Here is a 13295-nt window from a genome sequence, read left to right as displayed (position 1 = left end):
ATAATAATAATAAAAATACCAAAGCAAACATTTTATTTGGATTTAAAGTAAATTAATTAAAAATCAAGCGAAATATGAATCGATATATTAAAAAAAAAATTATTTTTAAAAACAGACATTATAAGTTTCATGAGTTTAATTTCTATATTAAGAGGTTTGGAGAAACTTCATTGTTTTTCATAGGTTCGTTCATCTGTACTTTAAAACTAATTAATACAGAAGCTTTCAGAATACTCAGATTTCACTTAATTACCATAGACTTTTTTTTTATTTTCATTGAAAAAGTTCATTTAATATTATATACTTAAACGATCAGCTTATTAATTTAGAATTGTTAACTTAACAAAGAATTTTATCTCATAAATTATCGTTTTATTTACGTATATTATACATTCTGGTTGTGTAACAGTTGTAATAGTTAAACGATGCCATAAATCAGCAAAATTGTACGTATTCCTTTTGTAGGTAACTGTTATGGTATTGGATGCCGATGGCCAACCACTGGAAGGCTGCCTTTTTGGAGCAGCTGGAATGGATGGAAGTTCAGAGTACCAAAGCTTAGTAATTTATCATCATAACAGTCCGTCGTGGGCTGAAACTGTGAGACTCGCTGTACCTATTGATAAATTCTACGGCAGTCATGTTCGTTTCGAATTTCGTCATTGTTCTAGTAAGTATTGTTATCGTTAAAATTTTTAATCAAAAGTGACACCGAACTTTATATTTCGTTATGATTGATATGTAGATGTAACATTATTATTTTATAGAAGTTCTAAGAACGTACGTTTATTATTCAATCGTATTTCACACTCCCGTTTATAATAATAAGCGTGTAAATGACAACAACTCCACGCCTTTCTCTATACAATCTTATGTTTAACTTAAAATTAATGATTATGAAATTAATAAGAATTATTATTTAACTTAATTAATGGTTATATACTTATGCGGTTAAAAGTAATTTATTGTTTCATTTTATTTGAAGTGGGGTCGCTAGATTTGCTTTTTCAACTAATTACTGTCATAATAAAATTTTTTTTAATCATATTGAAAAATCTGCTTGGTGAAAAGTCATGGCATATTTATACTTGGTCAAAAGTCGGACATTATTTATATCAATGTCTGTCGTTTTTCTTAAGCGCGCGAGAAGAATGACAAAAAGCTCTTCGCCTTCGCCTTCGTACGACTGATGGAGACGGGAGGTGCGACCCTTCAAGACGGTCTGCACGAACTCTACATTTACAAATGTGAAGAGCGCGCAAAATTGGAATCGCTCAACTACCTTTCCATGCCAAGCAATGCTCGTGAGCCAAATTATCCAGGTACAGTACTTGCCTCTTTCTATATTTAACGATCTTTCCTTTCTTTTGTTCCTTAAGTATTTTTTCCCTTTTATGTTAAAGCTTGTGTAAAAGCTCGTAATTTCGAATGTGTCTCGAATATAAAATAAAAAATTCTTAACGAAAAGAGTTCGTAAAATTAGAATAATTAATATAGAACACTTATATTCAATAATTCCTTATTACAATTTCCTCACCATAATATAGTGGCTTGTATTTGTGCACAAAAATTCGTACATTCTCATATACATCTTAAATACGTCTTATATATATCTTATATTCTGTTATTTTTCATTAAAAAGAATTGTTTTTAGACTCAATTAGTAAGAAACATTTATATTTATTATTAGGATAGACAGTGATAAAAAAATTTGATAATCAGCGTTACCTTTAATTTGAAGGTGAATTTGGCAAGAAATTTCATGGCATCAAGTCTCATATTCTTCATATATCAAATTTTAGGCATCGGGCCGTTTACTCGATCAGCTAAAGAGGCCGTATTCGTGCAAACCTTACTCTGCAGTACCAAATTGACCCAGAACGTCGATCTCTTGAGCCTCCTTCAATGGAAAGCACACCCGGAAAAGATTTTGGAAGCTCTCGGCCGTGTTCTTCGCCTCGATGGCGAAGAGCTCGTTAAGTTCCTTCAAGATATCCTCGACGCCCTCTTTGCCATGTTTCATACGGAAGATGGCAATTCTACTGCCCATTCAGGACTTGTTTTTCAGGTAAATATTGCGAATGTTATATCGACATTTGATGATAATATATTGATTTATCTACCGAGGGTATTTTCATTAATCGAGTTCTTTTTATAATAATTCGCTCATTGATTCATTCTCTTAATTATTAAGATGATTTAATTAGTTTTTTTTTTATTAATAAAGAATTTATGTAAAGGTGAACGTTTGTTTCTTAGAAAATTTTGTTTAATAAATTGGACTATAAATTTACATTAGCTGAAGAAAAATACTTGGAATGTTATATGTTAAATTTATGACGAAGGCGAACGATTAATCGTACATTACTGAGATTCCGAGCTTTTCGTATTACAAGTATTGAGCACGAAAAGATCGCTTGCAATGATGGAGCACAAAATTTTCCAATGCTATCTCCTGGGTAACATTTGGATTTATCAGAATTAATTTTTGGCATTAGCGGCATTTGAGAAGTAAGCGAATGTTACGTGTAATTTTAAATGCGTTAAAAGCATTCAAGAGTTGTTTTTTTTTTAATTGTTTTTCTGTCTTTTGTTTTACTACCACTAAGTACTAAGTCTACCTTTAGGTCTTGGTTTCCATATTCATTTTACTGGAGGATTCGAAGTTCGAGCACTTTAAGCCCGTGATAAATGCCTACATCTCGGGTCACTTTGCGGCTGCTCTCGTGTACCAGGGCCTGATAAGCAGTGTTCAGCACTGCACCGAACGCGTGATGGCACCTGAAAAGCAGGAGTTCATAATGAAGTGCTTCAGGTCGCTCGAGTACATCTTCAAGTTCATAATTCAAAGTCGGCTGCTTTACGCGAGGGCGACTGCGGGTCAGTACGAGGACAGTTTCCGCAAAGATATTTATTGCGTATTCGCCGCCTTGAATAAGATGCTGACCCTCCCATACGAGATGGTGTTATCGCTTCAGGTTGCATTGATGCTTTCCATACCTGCGGTCTTCGAGCAACTCATCGACGTTCTCTCGATCGTCGAGGTGACGACCCTCACGTGCTCGATGCTCGACTCGGTACTCAGGGACTCCGCGCCGCAGGTAACAAACTTAGTTTTGTGCATCCCATCATTTGTATATTTGAAGCTTTTATTATTTTTTGCTAGTTGTAGTGATATGTAATTGGGAATAATTGAAGTGGATACAAACAAATATGACCATTTTCGATTATGTAGTAAATATAAATTACAGGAGTGATTAGTGTATTTTCAACAACAATTAACTAGCGTATGTATTTTGTGTATTCGATTTTCGAAAAATAACATATATCGAAGCTATAAGTTCTTTCTTTCCTTTCTTTTTTTTAAGTTCTGTTATTAAACATTCATTATATTTCGCTAGCTATTACCAATTCAATACTTTTGTATTTACAATGATTTATATTCGATTGTAACAGATGTAATGTTCATTTACCATTTTTGTTTAATATATTTCGTTTATATGAAGTTCTGTCCCCTCCACAATACCCTCGACACAACTGTTTCGAAAGAAACTCACTCATATACAAATATAATTTTATAATAAATTATACTCGTAAATTTGATTGAAGTACTGAGGGTGTTATTATAAAGTAAGCGATTATGTAGATTGTTTGTTTTGCTCATTTAGCTAATACAGGCCAAACTGGAAGCTGTGAAAAATCTGGTGACATCCGAGCTCTTCAAAGATGACGAGAGCAGAAATATGTTATTGGCTACAATTTGTCGTCACTTGAGGATCCACCTGGCCAGACGGGAAGAATTGCGCTCCTGCACGGAGATCTTGGGTGAAATTCTCAGTTTCATGTACAAACGTGGGAGGGAGGGCAAGGTCAACAACTGCGTTCATCAGGACGTGGAAACTCTTTGCCTGACGACTCTCGACGTCCTTATACAGACCATCCTGATTATCATAAACGCCGGAGGCTCTGTCCTTAATTGCCTCGTTGCCTGTCTCATGGGACTGTTGCAGTTATTAGATGAGTATCATTACGCAAGGTTATGGGATGAGCTGACCCTCGGGGGCGAGAGAAAGCCCCTCAAAGACTTTCTGCTCAGAGTTTTCCTGGTGTTGCGGGAGCTCGTTAGACAGGAGATCTTCCCTCCGGACTGGTTGGTTATTAGGATGCAAGCGAACAACATAATTCTTAAGTCCCTGCAAGAACTCGCCCAACCCCTTGCTTTCAGGTAACTGATACCTCGAGCTTCCGAATATCTTATTTTGCTTTTCCATTCGCTTCAATAGCTTTCGCCATAATAACAACTCTAATAATGTAGATCAATTATTATAAGAGATGTTCGACTGCTTTATATATCACGATTTGTCGGTTAAAAAGAGGACTCGCGATAACTCGCAAAGTGCACTTTACATACAATGTAAATGTAATCGTTTATCTCACATCATTTGGTATATCAAATTATATTGATTTTGTGAAATATATTTTACAAATAGATTAGATACTTTTAGTTTTTATTCTAAATTTTATTTGATAGAAAAATAAAATAAAAGTATTTTGTTATTTTTAATGCTGAAATATGTTAAAGGCAATGAATATAAATTTATATTAAAAAAAAGTGTAATTATTAATAATTTTCAGTCTATGCTAACGAAAGCTTCTCTTGAAATGATCAATAAGCAGAATAATTATTGGTACATATTTATTTAATAAGTTATAATTTTGTATATAATGTTGCAAATAACGATAAATTCATATTATCTTATATGTTTTTAAATATTCATTCAATATTCAAAATAATTTAATAATTTTAACCGGTATTTTATTAGCAGTTAATAATGATTATTTTTAGTACAGTCTGACGTGAATGAAGCAGTTAATCATAAGAATGATAATTGATAATAATACATGGGACAATTTACTAAAGTAGTTCTCAATTAATAGGGAGTTATGAAGTACAATGTAATTGTCTATAATTACATGAAGTGTATTGTATCATAATATCATTTTAAAATTTCATTCTTGCAACATTTTGTAACAGAGGCATATTATTATTGTATGTTAATGTTATTAAACTGCAATTTTTTTTCTTCTGTTTTTAGATTTTTACATGGAAGCTTTGATTCTCAGCTGTGGTCGACATATTTTAATCTGGCTGTTGCTTACTTAACTCAGCCATCTTTACAGCTTGAACAATTCTCCGAAGTAAAACGAGAGAAAATCATAGAAAAGTATGGCGACATGCGTGTGTTAATGGGCTTTCAAATTTTGTCGATGTGGTCTCATCTGGGCGAGAAAAAGCTTGAATTTATTCCGGGCATGGTTGGGCCCTTTCTGGAAGTCACCCTCGTGCCTGAAAGTGAATTAAGAAAAGCCACACTTCATATTTTCTTCGATATGATGGAGTGTGAGCAGCGGTCACGAGGAAGTTTTAAATCGGTTGAGTCGGAATTGATCGACAAGTTGGATATTCTTATTAGCGAGAACAAAGGCGATGACGAGTACAGACAACTTTTCAACACAATGTTAGTGATTATATATTTAAATTTTCATTTATTATAAGTAAATTTAGAAATGATTACAATTTTACTTATAATTGGATATCTTATTCAAAAATTAAATTTTTTTTCACGACGCTACAGGGAACATCTCAGTGCGGTGTAAGTTTCATAATATTTTTAAGAATTTAGAATGTATAAATTGTCATAGAAATGTTGTTATTTTAACAAATCAATTATTATTTATGAACTACTGTATTTAAGCACTATTTAATAAGTAGATCCACTATTACACTTGCATATTTTATCATTTAATTTTTGGGGTATATTCTTTTTATATCTACGTACATAAAATTTAAGTATTATTCTATCGTATTAGTTTTTCTTTAAAATAGTATTGAAATAGTAGTAATAAGCTACGTACGCCTTTGCATGGATAAATGTTGTAAACACATATTTATTTATTTGTTTGTATAATTATTTATTTAAAAAAAAATAACGAATAGCATATTACGTAGTTAAATTTAATTTAGTCTTTAATTTTACATTTCTTTGGCATCAATATGTCGATTATGTTAAAAGAACAATAATAAAGTCCAGATACTATTTATTTTATTTTTAAAATTTTTATTAAATGAAAAAAAGAAAAAAATTCATTACATCGTGATTGATTCTCATTCTTATAATTACTAAAAATTTTGGTTTATTATAAGAGACTCAGGTAAGAACTTACAGATATGTCTTTATCTATTTTCAGACTATTGGATCGAGTCCAGTCGGAGGATCCAACTTGGAAAGATAGCGGTACCGCTTTCATAACTTCAGTCACGCGTTTGTTAGAAAGATTACTCGATTATCGTAGTGTCATCCAAGGCGATGAGAATCGTGACAAGCGCATGTCATGCACCGTCAATTTATTGGTAACGAATGTCTCTTCTACTTATATTACATAACCTACGCGTGAATATGGTTACATATATGCATTATGTAATGAGAAAAAAAAACGCCAATTAACATTTACTCGATGTGTCAATTTCATTATATCCCTGGATGCTCATTGCTTTAAAACCCGAAAGATTATCCGCTATGGTTAACGGCAGTCTCAAATGGATACATTGTGCGTACGCGTGAGCAAGAAATCCCGTAAGGCCAATAATAAAACACGAAAACAAAAGGAAAGCTCTTCGGATTGTTTTAGAGACGATATCGGTATTATATTGCTTTACTTGGAAAATTACTACAAGAAATTTTTCTACCATGGAATATGTCCAAATGTAATGTATTTAATATTTATTAAATAGAATTTTGTTAGATTCCAACAATTTTTTCATTTATAATTTAACTTATTATTACAATACTTACCTTTAATTACAATTTGAAAAAAGAAAAAAAATTTGATGTATTTTAAAACGTGATATATTTAAAAATTAAAAATAAGTATAGTGCACAGTTTTCATTTATAATGTTGAGAATATTAAAACAGTAATTTACATTACAATCAAACAATTTCAAATTTATAAAACCAAGTAAGATTTGTTTTTTAATTAGCAACTTTTGAGCATTGGCCAGTTAAAAAAGATAGCGTAGAAATTTTTATGCAAAGAGCAAATATTATCAATCAATTCTACAATTAATTCTAAAGGCAATATTAAAGCTTTTCTCTTCTCTTTCCCAAAGAATTTCTATAAGAATGAGTTCAACCGCAAGGAGATGTATCTCCGCTACATTTACAAGCTACACGATCTCCATCTTGTTGCGGAAAATTACAGCGAGGCCGGCTTCACAATGAAGCTCTACGCCGATCAACTTGGCTGGAATTCAACCCTCCTCGCAGCCGACCATAATCACCCCCAACAGACGGAATGGCAGCGCAAAGAGCTCCTCTATCACAAGATCATCCATTACTTCGACCGGGGCAAGTGCTGGGAGAAGGGCATACCCCTCTGTAAGGAACTTGCGATTCTTTACGAGACGAGGCTCTACGACTACTCAAAGCTCAGCGAAATACTCAAGGTGCAAGCTAAGTTCCTGGATAACATACTCACACAGCTCAGGCCCGAGCCCGAGTACTTCAGAGTCGGATTTTACGGACTCAGTTTTCCTCTGTTTGTTAGGGTGAGCTCTCTTCCCTCCGTTATCTAAAAATTCAAAACTCACGTATTAGTCAATTATTATTTTTAATATATTTATGTTTTCGAATATGATAATAATTGAATTATGCATCACTTGCTTTATGTTATATATATATATATATATATATATATATATACACAACGAAATTCGTAATAAAATAATATTTTTTTTTAACTGAAATATCTACATTATTAATTAAAATTATTGTATACAATATATTATCAATATACGATATTTTATTAATATAATCTTTTCTATACAAATATATTTGATAATAATCTTTATATTATTTTTATGCTTAGAACAAACTTTTTATTTATCGAGGCCTAGAATACGAACGAATCGGTGCATTTACACAGAGGCTTCAAACTGAATTTCCAAGCGCGCAAATATTAATGAAAAATTCTCCGCCAGACGAAACAATTCTTTCTTCGGAAGGTCAATGTAAGTTTTATTTATATAAATATTAAAAGTATTTTTTAGAATTATTTAAGCATTATATTACTTAATTACATAAACTTCAAATCCATATTACCATATATGTGATATAATTAAGGAATTCCTTGTTTCGCATGAAATTTAAAATTATAATTGTTTAATAATACAATAAGGTTTCTAATATAATATTCTTAGTACATAGATATTATAGTCAAGATTGTAAGTATTTCAACATTATTACAATATGCTCCGATCGAGTGCAATTTATTTCACTTCGGTTCATTAAACAGCATTAATCCTTGCATTATTTATATAAATAATTGTACAGGCTTACAACTGAATTTGTTGTAACTGAATCATTTTTACATATATCAATTTTTACAATTAAGTATATCCGAAGAAGAAATTGTTCCATTTTTCGGTTGCGCAACCAATGTATGTGCAGGAGTGGGTGAAGTCTTATAATATTTATCATATCCGAATTATCACCAGACATTCAAATCTGCAATGTGAAGCCGATACCGGAGGAAGACAGTCTCGGTTGTGGCCAATTCGAGGTGCCAGAGCGCGTAGTTGCGTTTTATCTCGTAAACGACGTTCGACGCTTCGTGTTCGACCGGCCTCTCCATCGGGGTCAGGTAGACCGCGAGAATGAGTTTAAGTCCTTGTGGATCGAGCGGACGACTCTGACGACCGAAGCTAAGCTCCCTGGCATCCTTAGATGGTTCGAGGTCATCGAGAAGCGCTCGGAGCTCCTCGCCCCGGTTCAGTACGCCTGCGAGACTATGCAGAGCGTCGAGCGCGAGCTAAGGCGACTCGTCGCACAGGTGAGCGCGCCAACATTTGTTGCTGATTCGCGTTTACCCATTTTATTTGGAATTTTCGATCATTTATAGCTCCTTCGGTAGAGTCTAAAATGTATTTAAAAAAAAGAAAGAAAAAACGTATGAAGCAAGGAGGAGTACTTTAAATGCAACGAATTCTTATTAATTAACAGAACATAAACTTAATATTGGAAACGACAAAATAAAGAAGAAAATAAAATAAATAAATAAATAAAAATATAAAAAAAACTAAGTGATCGGCTCGTTTCGGAGACATGTTATAATTTAATGCGATATTAATATTATTAAGAGGATGTAAGCTGATTTCTTATATCGATTTAGCACACGGCATAAAATATAGCCGAGTCGGCATTGTTGAGCAGTTGAAAAGGACTTGACGTCCACTACGGGACAGTTAAGAGCCTCGGCTCGTAAAATATTTTCGAGCTTAATGCACCTCGTGTAAATGTAATTTTTGCGCAGTATACGGCTGAGCCGCACCGAAACATCAATCCGTTCAGCATGCGGCTTCAAGGCATAATAGACGCGAACGTCATGGGTGGCATAACCAAGTACCAGGAGGCCTTCCTCACGCCGGAATTCGCCAGACTGAACACGGAGATGGTGCCGCACGTCAACAGACTGAAGAACCTCATTCTCGATCAGATGAGTGTCTTGGAGGCCGGTTTACTGCTCCACGGACAGATAGCACCCACCGGTGTACAGCCTCTGCACAAAAGACTCATCGAGAGATTCACCCAACTCAAGCAGAGCTTAGGGCCGATGACGCGGCAGCGTCTATTGCACCAAGACAGTATTATCAAGTATGCATGCCTCCTGCTTCTTATTATCGAGACTCACACTCGACACCGTCTTACCGTATCCTTATTATTCACACTTTTAACAATATTGAACAAAATTGCTTGATTTATTATTTTAAATGTCACTGATTTGAGACGTCAAGCTCAAAGTCAAAGTTTAATAAAAAAAGCTTTCTCTACGTTAATCTCACATTAACTTATTATTAATGAATTTTATTTTATGCGTAAATAATATAATTAACTCGATCGCCATTACAAAGGAAATTCATATTTCAGTCGTTTTCTCTAGTCCTTATTACCAATATTGTGTACGGTGGATTTATTTAATTGAAGAGCCGAGCGAATCGCTACAACAGTATAAATACATTGGAGGTGCAGCTCTCTTTCCCAAGAGTAATTCCGAGTTTCATGAGTGGAACGTTATGACTATAACGCCGTGTCTTATATTTCAGCTCGCCGTTACCGCCGCTACCAGTGAACGAGAAGCAGCGCCCAGCCACCCTGGACTCGACCGCGCGGATGTCACGCGCTGACAGCGACGGTCAGCTCGACGACGAGGGCTTTTACACGAGGGTCGACGGCTGCAGTAACGGCAGCGGTAGCGCTCCACCTCCAATCCCCCAACGAGAACTGCGGCCACGTTCCGTCGGCTATGGGACGACGCCCCCGAGGCCGACGCATCAGCGTTCCCTCAGCAAGCCCCTTAGCCCCAAGCTAGCGCTCAGGAACTCCGTGTCGACACCCACCGACGGCTCCGAGCAGTCCAACATGAGAAGCTCCTGGAGCGAGCCTGGCTCCGAACCCGCTCCACCGCTACCTCCTAGAGGTTGCAGTAAGTCTTGGAAGTTGCGCCTCGCAGTAGTCTTTTACGGGCTTTCACTTTACGTTTGCACGGTTTTCTTGAAACTAGTGTTCATGATCACGGTGCTCCAACACCTCGAGACGTGTATAGATGTTTAAAACGTTAGCTTCCTTACTGTTCTTGTAAAGCTTTTCGTTTCTGATAAAATAATCAACCGATTTACTTATTTAAATCACATTGAATTGGTTTCAGCTTCAATATTCCACTAATGTAATGGATTTACATAATTTTAATTAATAGTTCCTTTTCAACAATTACGCCATTAAAAATATTCACGAATACGGAAAACTCATGTTTCAAATACTTAATAAACAATTCATTCGCAATTATAATACTCGCAGTAATAACATGAAGCGAAAAGAACTCAAGTACTGTTTTAAAGTTTTAATTCCTGTATTTCCATTCCTCAGAATAAGTGGGCAAACATAAATAAAAATATACTGACAATTAGTCATTTAAATCTTTTTTGCAGCACCAGATAAGAGGGACTTGAACTCGAGTTTGATAGCACCTCCAGCACCACCGAAACGACTTTCGCACAAGCGTAATACCGAGTGGAGTATCGAGGATGATCAGCGTCATTCCAATGAGCTTCATGATCTTCGTGACAGTGGCATCTCCACGCTCTCGAGTCTCTCGGACTTTCAATCTCAACTATCAAATCTCAATAATCTGAGTTATGAAGATTTCGAGCCCCGAACTAGAACTAACGACACCATGAATATTTCACCTCCGTCTGTAATAAGTGCCATGAGCACTTCTACCATCAGTTTCACCAACGTCATTTTCCAAGAGGTAGATTTTTCTTTTCAATGAATTCTCTTTGAAAGTTATTTCCAGGGAATTGTATTTTTGAAATTTACGTATCAAATATATGTCGTCGAAATCATTCATTTTTAGATTAGATCAACTGTTTTGTCAAAAGTCGCATTTTTTTTTTTTTTTTTTTTTTTTTGGTGAGCTTAATCATTTTATTTTATTGAGTTCTAATAATAGAATATTATGTGGAGTGATTCAAGTAATTGAAAGAAAAAAAAAATTACAATTTGTATTAGCGCATGTTGTTTATTAGAGTGATAATTGTAATAAATATTCAAGCGAATTCGAGGGTGGTCTAGACAACTCTAACGTGCAAATAATTTTTTTCAGCCCAATCCACCACCCATACCTCCGAAAGCTCACCAAGACACTCCATCGGCCCCGTCGACGCTGGAACGCACGACCAACCGCAATCATGGACTATCAACCGTAGCGCACATTGACAACTATTCGGTGCCGAAGCTACAAGCTCTATCAGTTGCTTCGGACTCGGAAAGTACGGTTTAGAGAACAATGTCGATCGATCTTTCAGTGGGTGGAATGTCATATTTGATCAAGCGGTAGTTTAGATATTATGGAGATAAAAAAAGGAAATGCTACGAGCTCGGACAAATATTTTCCAATGCTTTGCTCGTCATATTTAATTATAATGCTTGCGGTGCGCAATTTGTGACACTGAGGTAAGCATATTTAAAAAAAAATTTTGAAACCATTTGAATAATGTGACAGCTGAAAATTGCATTTACATTTTAATGCTTTTTTTTTATATTTTCCATTTATGTATGTATCGTTTGGAAAATATTTTCAAACGGCTTTTAAATTAATTTTACTTTAACGACAACCGTTTATTTCATCGAAATATTATTTATGATATCGTTGATGTAACCCGGAATGAATTCGATTCGACAGACGGAACACTGTTTCTACTTTTAAATTGCATAATCAAAAGACAAGTGGCTTAAGAAAAAAATACATTAACATTCCCTATAACGGCTTCGTAAAGTACACATGTCACGTAATGCGAGTGACTTTGATTGTCGAGTCGAATTCTAGGAATTCTGGTGTGTGTGACTGGATGCGCGACATGTAGGATTCTGTCACCGTCTAAATATGCTTAGTTGATAAAGTAACGTAAGATATTTAAAGATAGAATCGAAATTTTTTCTTTATCATTAGGATATGGTTTTACAACTGCTGTGACATAATGATGTAAGGCTATTTTGTGTCTGTCTAGTCACTTAAAATGAAAAATTATTCGGATATAGAACGATTTACAAGCGTAAAAGTCACCTGGAAATTAATGGAACCATTAATTGTAAAAATAGTTATAGCTATATGTATTCAAACAATGTACAGTTTACATTTTTATTCGTTTTTCATCAGATTTTAATAATCACAATGTATCGAAACAACTGATTTTAATTCACGATAATTTAAACAATATTAAACAACTCAATTTTTAAGATATACAATTTTTATAGTGAATAGTGTAGATAAGATTCCATTCTTTTCTAAACGGGTAACGAATAAAATAATTTTGTATTCACTTGACTTTTCAGATTATTATTATTGTTTTAATGTATATTATATGAATGCAATATACATAAATAATTGTTTTATTTACTTTTTTTTTAATTATATTCTTATTTATACATAGAAAATTAAGGGATTGACTATTCTATCTGTATAATTAGTAATTAATAAATAATTATGATTTTTTGTTAAATGAAAAGAATGTATACGTATTTAAGTACACATAATTATTCATCGTTCGACTGTCCATTAATAGAAATTCAACTAGTTTTATAATTAAATACATTAATAAAATATGAGTATATGAAACTATCGAATGACTTTTAATAATGATTAGATTATATCTGATAGCCTTAAAAATGTTTTTTATAAT

At 34.1% G+C, this 13295-nt stretch overlaps 1 protein-coding gene across 1 annotated transcript in view; it reads left to right on the top strand.

The window, feature by feature from the left end:
* The window catches only part of spg (dedicator of cytokinesis spg), a 118404-nt gene extending 106492 nt beyond the window's left edge, over positions 1-11912 (top strand). The window contains exons 8-22 of the mRNA XM_011497544.1: positions 466-670; positions 1140-1322; positions 1803-2068; positions 2628-3101; positions 3669-4225; positions 5097-5519; positions 5637-5654; positions 6250-6412; positions 7170-7607; positions 7928-8069; positions 8556-8890; positions 9371-9711; positions 10161-10540; positions 11043-11365; positions 11720-11912. Of these exons, the coding sequence (XP_011495846.1) occupies positions 466-670; positions 1140-1322; positions 1803-2068; positions 2628-3101; positions 3669-4225; positions 5097-5519; positions 5637-5654; positions 6250-6412; positions 7170-7607; positions 7928-8069; positions 8556-8890; positions 9371-9711; positions 10161-10540; positions 11043-11365; positions 11720-11896 (4425 nt within the window). The 3' untranslated portion in view covers positions 11897-11912. The remainder of the gene's footprint in view (positions 1-465; positions 671-1139; positions 1323-1802; positions 2069-2627; positions 3102-3668; positions 4226-5096; positions 5520-5636; positions 5655-6249; positions 6413-7169; positions 7608-7927; positions 8070-8555; positions 8891-9370; positions 9712-10160; positions 10541-11042; positions 11366-11719) is intronic.
* Positions 11913-13295: the final 1383 nt, after the last annotated feature.

Source organism: Ceratosolen solmsi, unplaced genomic scaffold (genome assembly GCF_000503995.2).
Source record: "Ceratosolen solmsi marchali unplaced genomic scaffold, CerSol_1.0 scaffold47, whole genome shotgun sequence".
Taxonomy (NCBI): domain Eukaryota; kingdom Metazoa; phylum Arthropoda; class Insecta; order Hymenoptera; family Agaonidae; genus Ceratosolen; species Ceratosolen solmsi.
Note: the sequence above shows the minus strand (reverse complement) of the source record. Positions and strands in the feature narration are given on the sequence as shown.